This window comes from Lagopus muta, chromosome 6 (assembly GCF_023343835.1).
Source record: "Lagopus muta isolate bLagMut1 chromosome 6, bLagMut1 primary, whole genome shotgun sequence".
NCBI lineage: Eukaryota > Metazoa > Chordata > Aves > Galliformes > Phasianidae > Lagopus > Lagopus muta.
In genome coordinates this window covers 54,099,739-54,114,177 of record NC_064438.1, presented here as the reverse complement: position 1 = coordinate 54,114,177, position 14,439 = coordinate 54,099,739, and the positions used below count along the sequence as shown (strand labels likewise).

Below are 14,439 nucleotides of genomic sequence, written 5' to 3'. Positions count from 1 at the left end.
TTCACATTTCTGTACTGTTTCTCTCTTCAAAAAATGCCTTCTGTGCTTTGGGACAGCCCGGGTTAGGGATGAAGGGCTTTCTGCATCTCTCACTGAGCCTGGCTGCTTGAAGAAAGAAAGGCAAATCTCTTGTCTTTCTGGCTCCGATGTATTTTAAATGGGAATGATGAAACTGTTTGTCCTGAACTGGAGCCGTGCTGCAATGAAGGCTAAAGCTTCGGTTCTGCCCTTTTACCTCTGTGCAATGAGGTGTTCCCCTCCTTTTGTTTTATGGCTGTTTGAAGGAAGCACTGTGTCTGGTGGGCAGAATTCCAGCCTCTGTCAACAGCTTTAATTCCAGAATAAGGCTAAAAATAAACATTGTTTTCTGCTACCTCCTCCATCATCAGACCTGGGTACATTGCATCATGTGGGATCTGATTTCAAAGGTGATTGGGGAGCTCTAGATAATGAATAATGATTTGCGATTAAAATAAGCGACTGAGCTGGGCTTACTGTCACTCACTGCATTTTTAAAGTCGGTTTGATCACGTCTAAAAGTAATTGAAGCTCGGAAGTGATTTACATTCATTTGTGGGAGAGAAAGCTTTTAGCGAGCATTTAAATACAGCTAGGCTTTGTCATTTGTCATCTTTGCTCGTTTAGAAAGAGAGCCTGAATTGCAGATTTGCATTTGACATCCTAATTGCCCACGCTGAACGACTGCGGAGCTGATTTTTCTCCTAGCGGATGCCCCGAGGCGAAAGGCACGGGTTGGTTCTGTAGAGCCGCAGGAAAGCTGTCGTTGTCCAAATGCAGAGGCGTTCGTAAAGGTCCCTTCCAACACAGACCATCTCCAGGTCTGTAAGTGGAGCAGTTTCCCAAACGCACATCTCTTGCCGTGCGGAGGATTGTAGAACTAGAGAATATCCCAGGCTGGAAGGGCTTCGCTTATCCGGAGCGGCTCAGCTCCCGGGCGCCGCGCGGGGCTGCGGGCCGCCTCGGGGACAGCAGCGGCTGCGGCTGAGGGCTGCTCCGACAGCGCCACCTGCTGGCCGCCCCGCGCTGCTGCCCCGGGGCCGCTTTTTCCCGCCTTTCCCCCTTCTTTTTCCCCCCCTTTCCCCTGTGTGAGGAATACGCGTGCTCCCTTTCATTACGCGTCTCACAACAAAGCGAAACAAGGAGCTTGTTTTACCAAGAGAATACAGCATTCTTTTTCCTTCCACTCAGGGTTCCTCAATTCTGAAGTTTAATTATAAATGTATTTCACAAAACTTGTCTATGAGGTAGTAAACGTTTTGAGAAAAACAAGAGAGAAGATGGGAACCCTTATTTTTCTAACCAGAGTCCAGTACTCTACGGAGTTTGAAAATAAATAAACAGTGCAAATCGTGGAAGAAGGAAGCACGCCTTGTCACACGCTGAGAACTGCACTGCTGGTACCTTAAGAAACCACTGAGCTGCCGTTAAGGATGGAAAGCCTCGTTCTGTTTTCAAGCAAACTCAAATGTTTGTTTTCACAGCGCAGTTTGCTTTTGACCTGACAGCCTAATTACCTTCATTGTTTCTCAGTGAGGATTTCCAGTGCCCTAATTAAGGGCAGGTTTGTGTGCTCCTGTGCTGGTTTCACAATGGATGACCGTGCTGTTTTCCCATTGCAGTTAGTGGTTGTTGGGAAGGTTTACGCTGCAGGGGATGCTCACCTTGCTTTAAAAACAAAACAGCAGAACTCCTCACCTGCAGCTGTGCTTTGGAACATGAATAGGAAAGCACTGCAGTTCTATTAGTGTAAGTGCAATTAAACTAATGACATCTTAGTAAAAGAAATCTGCTGCCTGTGTGTCCCCAGTGAAATAAGAGGGAAATAAGATGCAGCTCGCTTTGGCTTAAGTGTGCTGTGAAATAGGATTTATTCTCTTATTTCTGTCTTTCAGCCTCTGATCTTTTCAGTATTTTGGGAAAAACAAGGATCTTATTAATGGAACACTTCAGAGGATTAAGAGTTGCAAGCGTCTTGATTAATCTCAAGCATCTCATGGTACTTGGGAGGAATCTCTCTGTCTCACCTAGATGAGAACAGGAATTGCTCTGCTTGTCCCTGGTTCCCAAACCAGCATAGCTCTTTTTCAGTAGAAGCTGCAGGGCCGATGCTTTTGTGTGGATAACAGCCATTTTCACAGCCTGCCTCTCCTGCTCAGGGAGACTGCAGCCTGGTTCCATTTTTGCTCAGCCCTTAATGGTGTGAGATGTCTTTATAGTGAGATGTCTATATAGATCTAATGTGATCAGCCACAGTGGTAGGTTAGGAAGACTGATCAGGAGATTTAGAATCCTTCCCTTGAGTGAAATTACACGGAGGACTCTATCACCAGCCATTTTCTAAGGAAGGAATGAATCTTATGTTTGTGCATAAGTTTAATGTATATATATTCTCTTGCATTGGACTGTGTGGACTTCAGCAGCTGATCGTTTTTTGATAGGACAGTAAGGAAACATTACAGATGCATTTCTGGTAACTGAAACATCAGTCACATGTGGGCTGCCTCTAAAGAGGGGTTTGGGAACTAACTTAAAAACAACAATTAAAAACAGCAATTAATGTTTTGTTCAGGTAGGGGCCCATGTGCTGAGTGTGAAGCAGTATTATAGCACACTGAGGGTATTTTGAATAATAATTTTGAATAATATCTTCATGGTACATAGTTATACAGCTCAGCAGGTTGTAATGTTCTGCTGGGGGTGAGCGGGTGTTTCACCCTAAGCAAAGAGAGATAATGTAATGTATTAATGAAAGTGTAATGCAAGTATGCTTTCCTGTATGACAAACTTTTTTTCATCAAAGTCAATGCCAAATTTCGGAATGTGACAAAGTCATATATGTATGTATTTTAAGAATGTAATTTCTTGCTGCTTCCAAGGCGGTGCTAAGTCTATTGAATGACTAAGTAGTAATTCTGATTCCTGCTGAATGCTGTTTTAGTATTGGAATATCGATTTTCCTGAATACAGAACTTCAGACTCACTTAGTTTCCATCCAATAGCTCCTGGTGCATATTGAAAGTTATTGTAAGGTAGCATCGATGCTGCAATAGTAGCTAAAAATGAAGAAGTGACCAAATTGAGGTTGCTCCAGTGATGGGTATCAGCACCTGTGTGCTGCCAAAGCCTCAGGTTACAGCACTGAACGCCCTTTGTTTTGCAGGAGGCCTGCCTCACCCGGTGCTCAGACAGATGGCTCATTCTGCAAAGAGGTGATAGAAGGAAAACAGGGTGCTGGCTTTGAATTCTGGGGATGAAATGAGGTGCAGGAGCAGTAAGTTCTGCTCTTGTACCACGTGTGTGAAAGGGGGACAAGCTGAAGGGAATGTTATTGCTGATAGGTTTGAAATCTTGAATCCTAAAGACTAATGTAGACCTACCAGGCTTTTTATATGATAAAAGGTGCCTTAAAAGTTAATCTTTAAAACATTACTCTTATTTTGCAAGTGAAGGATGCAGGTATTGCCAGAGTGGAATAAACCAGAGCCAGAGGTATGCTTTGTGTTGTGCTCACTTGTGGCACAGTGTAGCCATGTGACTCTGGCATCTCTTCCTTTTGCTTTATATCCCACTACCAAGGGTGGCTGACATTCAGATTTTCCAGTACTATTTGGCATTGCTCTTCATTGTTGGCATCAGGAAAGTTAAGTAAAATGTCACATTTGGATCAAAAGATGAGCAACTCTTCCTCAGCCACACCACGTGCCCTTTATTTCTAGCTAAGGTAACTTCAGCTTTGAGAAACAGTCTTCTGCACTCAGTTTGTAGTGGAGTGTGTCATTTGTAATGTCTCATCTGTTCAGAGTCACTTATTCAGAACTTGTAGAATGTGATACAGCAGTTTCTATCTTTTACTTCTGTCGTGCTGGGTAAAACTTGAAGGAGCTGCAGCTTGTGAGAAGCATGGGCTGCACTACAGCTACATTTGTAAACTACAAAGCAAGCAGGATTTGTTCTGTTAAACTGTATTATGTGAGGGTGTCCTGCTCAGGTTTATTTAAGAGACTCATGTTGTATCTGAGCAGCAGGATGTAAATAAAATTGTTATTTATTTTCTCCATCTTATAGAACAAACAGGAGGAGATAAACTGGCAAAAAAAAAAAAAAAAAAAAGTCCTGCCCCATGAGGTTGTTTCTCATATGCACAAGGAAAGGAAGAGAGATGGAGACAAATGTTCAGCATGTGCAAGACTCGTGGTGCATGATTGGTTCCCAACTCCAGAGTGGAATCCAGTGAAATTGGACTCCTCTTTAAAAAACAAAGAGTGAGTGCACAACAAAGGATAAGTGATCAAATGATTAGCCAGAGGCTAATAGGAATGTGAGGGAAGAGTGACAGATTGCATGGTAGGAGGAAATCTGATCTGGAAATTGAAGCTTTCTGCAGCTGAGCTGCAAAAGAACTAATTTTGAAACCTTTCTGAAGTGCATAAATATATCAAGATTCCAATTTGCTTGTGTACAAAGCATTGTGCAATGCAAGAAAGGAGGCTAATGGGTAAATAAATTTAATTATACTTTAGAGGAAGTTTTCTTTTTTCACCTCCTGATTTTTTTGACCATCTCTCTTTGCTTAGGGTGAAACACCCGCTCACCCCCAGCTTAGTGTTAATTTTCTTACAAATTCTGGTGATTTAGAAATGCACACGATGTAAAGATCTTTGTGATCTTTGCAGACTGGAGAGTAATGGCAATGGATAACACACCTGGCCTGATGTAAACAGCTACACGTCAACAGGGAAATACAGTCAAATCCTAAAAAAAATCAGAGCTTTTAATTACGAAGAAGCGAATATTCCCTTATTTAGTGATCCACCAACTGTTTTTAATTTAACCTTGCGGTAGGTAGATGTCACTTTGCATTAATGCAATTTGCTTTCTTTATGGAGACCACATTCCTCTTCTTCAGATTTAACACTGGCTGCTGCAGTACAGCAGTGTCAGAGTCCACATTTTCCACATCCACTCTTAACTCAGTGTATGGATGGAAGTTTGCTGTCATACATTTTTCAAACAATTATTATTTCTGGAGGACATCAGAAAAGGAAGCACGGTGTTCTGAACTACCAAACACAGGTCAGTAAGATTTGAATGCAACAGATGAATTTTCATCAAGCTTTGGACACGACTGAAGGCGTTTGCAGGCACGGTGGTGACATCACTTGGACAGATGGCAGTCAGCTCCCAGCAGGCTGCGATGTTTGCTGGAGCTCTTTGTAATGCCTGATGTTACGAGTAATTCTCTCTTGGTTTCTGGGTTGTACAAACGTTTGCTGTTTGTGTGAAAGCAAAAAGTGACAGCAGCAATATGTGAAGGTATCAGGGTAATAGAATTTGTGAGGAAAAAATGTAAGAACTCCTCTGTATTGACACCTTTTTTTCTGATTACTTATGCCTTTGATCATTTCGCCGAGCAAAGCAGAAAAATGGCACCGTGAAGTAGTGCTTGGATTTATTTGTATGCATCATTACTTTCTGATGAATACAAATATAAATGCTCTATTTCAAATCATCACTCCCGCAGGATTAACTAACACTTTCTCTTCGGATTTGTAGTTCTTGTAAATACAGACATGCAGTATATAAAGAGCCTTTCAAGTCCCATTCTTGTGCTTAGATTTGCAGTGCATTTGCTTAGTGCAGCGACAATTGAACAACAACAAATACAGAGTATTTTAAAAAGATCTGTTGTGTTGATAGAAGCAAATCTCAGGAGTTACTCTCATCCTCATCAACAACATCTACTGCAGAGCTGGGAAGAAGTGCTGCAGCCCCAGTCTGTGCAGATCTGTGTTGCCAGGTAAAGGGTCAGCCTGCTGCTCAGTATTGTTTTGTTAGCCCTTTGGATGATGTTTTCCTTGCTTCAAGACTCACGTCATAACAGCCTCTCTGGAAGCATTAGCCAGCATCAGCACGGTACTCGGGGATTTGCAGCTATTTTTAAAGGAAGCATATGAGAAAATAAATGTTGATTCTGGTGCCACGGTGTCTAATATACAGCTGAGATGTCCCAGTCATAAGCGTGCTGGTTAAGCCACGCTGGTTGGTACAGTACTGCTGTTCCTCTGCTAAATCTGCTCTGCTTCTGTTTGCAGCTATGTCATCTTATCTGTTAATTGTGAAGTCTGAGCTTCCTGGTGCTGTTGCAGGGTTCTTAAGTGGAGATGAGAGCGGGTAAGTAAAAATGCTGCAAGCATTGTGAATATATCTTGAAGAAGAAAGCAGCTCAGGACTGCTGGAGGAGATGGGTACTGACACTGCCTTCTGATCTCACGTGCTAAAAAAATGACTTATTTACAGGCATTCTTGGAATATGAAATATTTGGCATCTGTAAACCTTCTGCAGCGCACACAGAGCGTGATTCTTTCCCATCAGACAACCTTAAAGTTGGTGGCAGAACTCCATTCAAAGAAATCTGTAAAAATTTGAAAGGGAAAGCAGGAAGGAATGGGAGGGAGGGGAGGAGAAACATTTAAACTGCTGTCATGTTATCACTTAAAATATTTCAAGACCACAGTATGAAATCTGGCAGACATTTAAATTTAAATATTTTGTTGTCTTGCTCCAGTAATTGGACTTGTCTTGGGAAAAAGGCCAGGTTTCCAGGCTTGGTTTATAATTCCATAACTTGGCTGCCAGTAAAGAAATTATTCTTCACATCTGAGCTATAAAGCTGGATGTAATGTGTGTCTCTCAGATTCCTATTAGAGCTGTCACAAGGAATCTGTGCCTGCCCTGGGGCAAACGCTGCAGCTTCAGTGCTGAAATCTCTTGTTCAGGCTGTTGCAGTGCTGCTGTCGTTCCTGATTGTGTATCTCACACTGTTACTGCAATTTTTCCAAGCTGATTTTTTTTTTTAGGTGTTTTGAGCTCAAGCTGGATTGAAGACAGTGTAGTTTTCTCAAGGCTGTGTGATGCTTCTGGTATACTTCCTAAGTTGAAATTGGTTTTTAAAAAGGCACTTTAGTTTAAGTCCTATTTTTTCTTTTTGCTTCAATTGTATAACATGTGCTTTGAGAAACGGTGTGGTGCTAACCTCACTTTCTGTCTTCCTGCCCTCCTTTCGCCTTCACGATAATGCATATTTAGTAAGGGCCTAATAATAAACAATTATGTTTTATGTGCATGTCATTTTTGATCTGTTAGTGCAACTTTTCCAGCTGTGATAATCATCAGCTTTTCATTTGGGCTTTATTACCCTCTCCTTCCAAATTGTGCTTTCAGCTCTCCTGTCCCATACAGAGTGCTGTTGAATCTGCTGCTCTATCTGCTCCAATCTGTTCATTGCTGTTGTTTGCATGTAACATCACTTATGCTGGTTTTTTTTCTTAATTTGATGCCAGCTCTGTTTATGCAAACGGACTTTTCCCAACAAAGACACAGTTTTAAGCAGCTTATGAGCACTTCTAATAGGTAGGATCTGAAAGTGCCCTACGCATGCATATGTACATACATATGAAAGATTGTTCTGTCTAAAGAAGACAGTATAAACAACAGATGTATTAAGCAGATGATGCTCTTTATCAAAGGTCCTTGTGCAGATCTTCAGCTAGTGAGCAAGCAAACAGGTTACAGTGGCTGAACCAGTTACTATAAGTGGGCTGAGCCACAGCAATTCTCATTGCACTGTGTGCCACCCATACGTTTTGCTCAGCCAGAACTGCACGGTGGGAATGAAGTTCAATTTTGCCTTTGGAAGGAGCTGAAATGGTCTGCTGCAATGCCAGCCGCAGCTCAAGCGGTTCATTTTCAGCTAGAGCCTTGCCTGCTTGCTGAGAGCTCTTCTGCTGAATGGTGTTCGTGTGACACAGTTTGACTCCTCTGTTCTTTGCCCTAGCAAGTACTTGAGATGCAGCAGTCAGTCAGTATTCCAGCTTTGTGGACACAGCTGGCGTGTGCATGCCCACTACTGTATTTCATCTATATTGCCATGATGGATCATCATCTTTTGCTGCAGAACGTTGCTTATTTCTTAACTGGAACAGTTGCCCAGTGAGGCTGTGGGTGCCTCATCCCTGGAAGCATTCAAGGCCAGGCTGGATGGGGCTGTGAGGAACCTGGTCTAGAGGGAGGTGTCCCTGCCTATAGCAGGGAGATTGGAACGGGGTGACATTAAAGATCCCTTCCAACCCAAACCATTCCATGATTATCTTAACACTGGAGTGGGTTTTGAGTAACAGAATGTAAATTGTAGGGAATTTTTCAAGACAAATAGGCAATCAGTTATCAGGACCAAGTAGCAACTTACGTATGCAGAGGGCATAAATATTGCCTCATTTGATTAAAATCCTTTAACTGGGCCTCTTGTTTCCAGATGTGGCTGCACAACTGCTCTGTTTCTGTTCTGTCCCTGGCATCTGATATGCTGCCGTTTGGGTGCAGGATTTATCTTTAACTGGAGTTAAAAGCTGTCAGAAGTGTCAGTTAAACTGTGAGAAATGTTTTCTGTGCATATACCAACCCAAGGCATGCTCACAGGAAAATCATTTTGCAAATTGGATTATTTTTGTAGCTAAAGGTAAGCAGGTGTGCGTGCATTGGAAAGGATCAGAGCCAGCGTTCAAAATATCAACGTGTCTTTGTTAGAAAACAAAAACATGCAATATAAACACTTGTTAATTGCAAGTTGAGATGTTTCTGTCTGTCTGCATAAGAAGAATTCCACGTAGTTTTGATGACATGAACATAGCTTCCAATGAGGATTGTGTTAAAAACTTGTAATTCGTGAGCCCTCTGTTAACATTTAATGACCCTGTCAGGAGGATATGATTGATGCAATTAAGTTGTCTTGCTTGTGTGTTACATAATTGATATGGACTGAGAGTCAGATCCTAATGTAGAACATATGAATCCCTTGTCCTGTTGCATTCAGGAATGAAATTAAAGCAATTTATAAATGTCTGCTTTCAGTTAAAAGTGGGGGAGGGACGGAGGAGGAACATCTGCATGCCAAAGCATTTTCAGTAGAGGCAAGGATTTATATTCTGCATTTCATACTTGGAATGTTTTTATCATATGGGATTATATCTGCGGATTAACTGATTTTAAAGGAAATATAGGAACATTTATTCTGCCTGTGGAAAATAAGTGTATTTCTACAGCAGTATTCTGGGAGCAAACAGCCGCGTTTTTTGACAACCAGTAGATGGTCCTCTGCTTTCCACTGGTCTGTTTGTTATTTCAAAATAATTTTTTAATCAAGGATATTCTAAAAGTAAACACTTTGCAAAATTTTTTCTCCTTCACCTCACTGCAGTTCTGCTCTTTTTGTTCCCTTCCCCCTCCAGTTTCTTCTTCTCACCATACAGTAACCAAAGTACTTTCTTCCTTGGGCTTGCTGAGCTGCAGTGGTGTGTATGGTGTTGTTACTGCAGGGTTACTTTGCTTTGGAAATAGGCAGGATTCCTTCAGCACTGACGTGACTCCATTCATTTGTATCACATGTAATTTTTTGATGTTAAGTGATGCAGCCAGTTGGCCACGCTGTGTGACGGTGCTCCATATCTGTCTCTGGTAATTCTTCAACACAGGTGTTTGCTGCTTTCCGTATGATAACTTGAGGTGCTGCCTGTTTATTAGGTGCTAACCATATCCTGGACTAAATAAACGTGGAGGTCAAAGGCCAGGGTGTTTATAGGTAGTAAAGTCGAGGGCTGATGTGCAAGATGTTTATCAGTACAGGATATGGCCAGTGCCAAGTTCGGGGAGCCACCCTTGAGATGTTTCTGTTTCTTAACAGCTTACACATCTGTGCTTCCCTCTGCTTAGGAGATGAGATTTTGGTACTGAATAGATTTTTAACAGCATCAAGACTTCATATGCCTCCATGGTGCTTTTTACATCTACGTTTTTATACGGACATTACAGCTGTTTCCATCTCTTTTGTGCTTTGATGGTGTTGCAATGAATGAAGGATCGTTCAGTGCTATATTAAAGACAAGAAAGTCTCCCTTTTTACAGTTCTTTGTTATATTACCTCTGGAGAGCAAATGTTACTTCAAATTAGCAGCAAGCTGATTGACTTGTATATTTCCTCTAATATTTGACCTGTGCTGATAGGAATAGCAAAATTTGGGTGGAAAATGTCTGTGTTTAGAAAACTTAAACAGACAATAGATTGGCTTCTGGGCTGCTTGACTTCCTGTTTCATGGCTCCTGGAAACACTGAGAAGCAGAGGACACTCAGAGGATGGTGAGGCACTGGCACAGGTTGCCCAAGGAGGCTGTGGATGCCCCATCCCTGCAGGCATTCAAGGCCAGGCTGGATGTGGCTCTGGGCAGCCTGGGCTGCTGGTTGGCGACCTGCACACAGCAGGGGGTTGGAGCTGGATGAGCACTGTGCTCCTTTGCAACCCAGACTATTCTATCTTTCTGTGATATGATGTGGGAATGATGAACAGGAGATCATGCAGTAAATGGGAATGAGAGTTGCAGCTTCTTCCAGTTGTGGAAGTGCACAGCTCAGTGTAACCCAATTTGAGATGCATGGAACACTGTGGGGGTTGGGCTTGGTGATCCCCAGAAGGTCTCCTCCAACCCCTGTGCTTCTGTGATAGAAGTACTTCTGTTGGAGAGTGGCGTGGTACAGAATGCCCTTCCATGCTCATCACTGGTTTGAGTGGAGGCAGGGGTTCACATATTGAGCTGCTGAGAAGAAGCTGTACACACATCAGGGCCTCCATCCATGCAGATGGAGCATCGCCAGCATGGTGGTTAATTATGGGATGGTGCTCTGCTTCTCACTGTCTGGGAGCTCTATTTTATATCAGTACAGACACTGGGAGTACAAACCCATGCAAACAGCATGTGCGACTGGAATTATTTACTGCTTCTGTCTTTAGTGGTTACTTTGTCCAAGATGGCAGTTTTAAAGTAGAAGGTAATTTTTAGGCCTCATGAATTGTGGATCAGTCACAAGCAGCTTTTCCAACAGGTCCTGGTACCTCGATGGGAGACTGCTGCTACTCATTACTTGGGTCTGCATTGTATTTCCCCTCGCGCTTCTTCCTAAAATCGGTGAGTAATTAAAGGAGAGAAGCAAATATTATTCTACTTTAGTAGCAATTACAGTTGAAGACTTTAAAACCTTAATGGGTTATTTATTTATTTAAACTGGCAGGGGGCTGGCCATTGTGGGGGCTGCTTAAGTTGTACTGTGTTCTGCCTTCCAGCCCTGCCTAGTTAACCTATTACTTGGGTTGCAGTAGTATTTTGTCTGCAATACTAAAATAAAATCTTTACAGCAGAACATTAAAGAGCTGCATTTACTTACAGCATGCCATTAGTGGTAAGCCAGTTCTAATTCTGCCCTACAAAACTGCATAAATGATCTGTGACAGGCAGTTGGAATGTTGTTATTCTGAGTCCTAAGCCCCAGATACCAAGCACTGTAATAGAAAACATGCCTAAAATGTAAAGCTTTAGCTGTACATTAGGATCACTTTCCTTATAAATTCTCTTTTATTTTTACTGTTATTTTACAGGCTTTCTTGGCTACACAAGTAGTTTATCATTTTTCTTTATGGTGTACTTTGTGCTTGTGGTAAGTTAAAAATCAGAGCAGAGCTTATCTATTTTTTTTTTTCTTATTGTTTAAATGTTTTCACAAGACTGTTTTGAAATGAATTGTCTTCCTCTCCTCTCTTCCATTTTATGTAGCATTTAGTTTTCTTGGAGTTCAGTATGTGCTTGCTTGGACAGACTCTATTTGTTTTGCTGAGGCATGGAAATGCGTATGAACTTTCAAACATGTGAAAAGATTTAAAATAATTATATTTTGGACTGGCAAATGCAACAATATTTTTGTTTTGCTGACAGTGCACTGAAGGGAGCTGGCACATATACTTTTGTTTCCCTGCTAGTAACAGAATGGAATTTTGTTTGCTTAGCTTCTAACTATTACTTACTGCAACTAGTGCAGAAGAAAATTTAATATACTCCAAATAAATTAGATTTACATGTACGATGGAGTGACTGGGTTCAAAAAAAGGCAAGGAAAACTAGAACTTCATTAAGACAGTTTACAAGATTCATTAATACGTCAATGACCTTATTCTTCTTTCCTGCTGAAAGGAAAGGTTCTTTTCTCTAAGCCATATGGGCTTTTTGACCCTGATGCTCACCCTCTCCAGGCCCCTCTGAGGTACATGTTTCCAAATATCTCAAGTGAGAACTGCTCGGCAGATCTGGGAGGAAAAACATACCTTTAAGTTGCACCATTTTTCCTCCTTACAGTGAAAGCTATGTGAAGGCACACGTGTAGTAAATGGCACAACCAAGCTACTTGCACTCTATTAGCCAGGTAGAGCAATGGGGATCTTTTTGGGGAGCCTGGAACAATGTTCCCCCTCTCCCTCATCATTCTGGCTTGCATTGACTTGCTTTTAATACCTGCTTTACAAAGGGATAAACAGAGTTGAAGGCAAGTTGAACAAACATGCCATCCGGGAGACCAAGGTAATCCATTAGGAGCTAAACCATGTGATAAAACCAAACTTCAAAGCTGTCAAAACATCACCCTGGGGTATCCCTGGAGAGCTGCAGTGTTTGGAGGACCTTGGGAAGTATTCTTCCAAAGCTTAGCATTGAGGAGCAGCCACAGCCTTTCAGAGCTAATGGAAATGCATTTGTAATATTTATAAATTACCTTAACTTTTGACCTCTTCCCTAAAATTTATCTTGAAAGAAGGAAAAAAAAAATATGCTGAAATAGGTCTCAGGGTGAAGCTACTTGCAACAGTTTCTCAACAATTTCAATTCCTGTATTTGGCTGTGAATTTGTGCACATATCTGAAGAAAGCTTTTCTGATGGGGAAGTGCACTGAAAGTAATTTGGAGCTCAGATAAACAAGACTTGCATGCGGTTGCGACTGTGGTGATTTAAGCTAGGATTTAGGTGTGTTTCTTTGTAACAGAAAGGTGTGGAAAATTCTAGATAAGGAGCACGCAGTGATATTTAAGGAGAGCTAATACTCTTTGCACAGTATTTTCTCCGACTTCATCAGGCATTGAAACTCAAACACATTGAAACACAAAGGCATTAACTGTGGCTTGATTTCCACATCTAATTGCTTTGAAGTGGATGGCGTGTGCTGTTGAAATGCTGTTTTCGTTTGCACAGTGTTAATTTCTGTATGGTAGATATGTTTTAATTGATTCCAGAAGAAAGCTGTGCTAGTCATATGCAAGCTGTGCAGTTGTATTTTACATACAAAATAATTCTGTGCATTTTCAAGTGCATGCCATCTGTGAAGCCTCTTGCCAGCAAGCCACAGTTTTAATACAGTGGAAAAGATAGGTGTGATAGGCAGTGTGTCCTGGTCAGCAGGTCTGCAGACTGTGCTCTGTGCTGTGCTATGGGGCCTTGGCAGGTCACACACCTCCTGTGCTTTGCTGTCTTTTCCTGTAGAGTTAATGCAGTGCTTATAGTCCTCACTTGGAAAGAATGAAAACACCAAGATGAACTGATGAGGGAGAAAAAATGTGTATGTATGCAGCTGTTAATTGAAAGCCAGATTCTGTGAGGTCCTGAGCACTTTCTCTTGTTTCTCATTGTTGAATACTTTCCCGATGTGAATCCTAAATGAAGAGAAATGAAACGTGATCGTTGCACTCTTTTATTGCCTCTTCTTGCTGTATTGAATATTGGTGAGGAGTAAAACCAGATTTTTTGGTGGGAACAGCCCTATTGGTAGCTTGTTCAACAAAGGTGTTAATGATTCCTAGTGGTATTTTTCTGAATCTCTTGTTTACGTTCCCAGAACAAAATGTGATGCAGATTGGGAACCTGCCACATGTAGTGAATGATGTTATACACAGAGCCCGTCTTTGCTGAGTGCTGTCAGGAGTGCTGGAATAAAGGGATTCCTGTTTTCTATCCGCAGGATAATAAAAAGCAACATCTATTAGAACGTTCTGAGAACTCTGAATCACAGAATGGCCTGGGTTGAAAAGGACCACAATGATCATTTACTTTCAGCATCCCTGCCATGTGCAGGGTCACCAACCACCAAACCAGGCTGCCCAGAGCCAGTGACTGACTTTATTTGTAGCAGTGTTTGTGCTGAGGATTTGAAGCACTTTGTTTTCATCAGAATCTGCCTTTAGGTTTTGCTTTTTTTCTAAGTTACAACCAAATGTTTGTTACACTCGAAAAACAGTGCTTATGTGGATCAGGCTGCACAAGCAATGAAAAATCTCTTCCTGCTGGTGGCTTCATTAGAGATATGAAGTGTACTGCACTCAGTAATCCAAACAGATTTGAGTAATTAAGAGGGTAGGCAAATAAAATTCTATATTTAAAATGAATTTAGTGCATTTTCTATTGTCTCTTTTTATTTCCGTTTCAATTTGTTGAAAATCTCTATTCATGCCCTTTTAGAAGAATGTTCTCCAGTTTTTGTAGTTGGCTTTTCTTTCTT

General features: G+C 41.6%; 1 protein-coding gene across 3 annotated transcripts in view; it reads left to right on the top strand.

The window, feature by feature from the left end:
• SLC38A6 (solute carrier family 38 member 6) overlaps window positions 1–14,439 on the top strand; it is a 38,539-nt gene that overhangs the window by 9,061 nt on the left and 15,039 nt on the right. For all 3 annotated transcript variants that reach the window (XM_048948081.1, XM_048948080.1, XM_048948082.1), the window contains 3 exons: window positions 6,114–6,192; window positions 10,953–11,035; window positions 11,503–11,561. In XM_048948081.1, coding sequence (XP_048804038.1) covers window positions 6,114–6,192; window positions 10,953–11,035; window positions 11,503–11,561 — 221 coding nt within the window. The remainder of the gene's footprint in view (window positions 1–6,113; window positions 6,193–10,952; window positions 11,036–11,502; window positions 11,562–14,439) is intronic.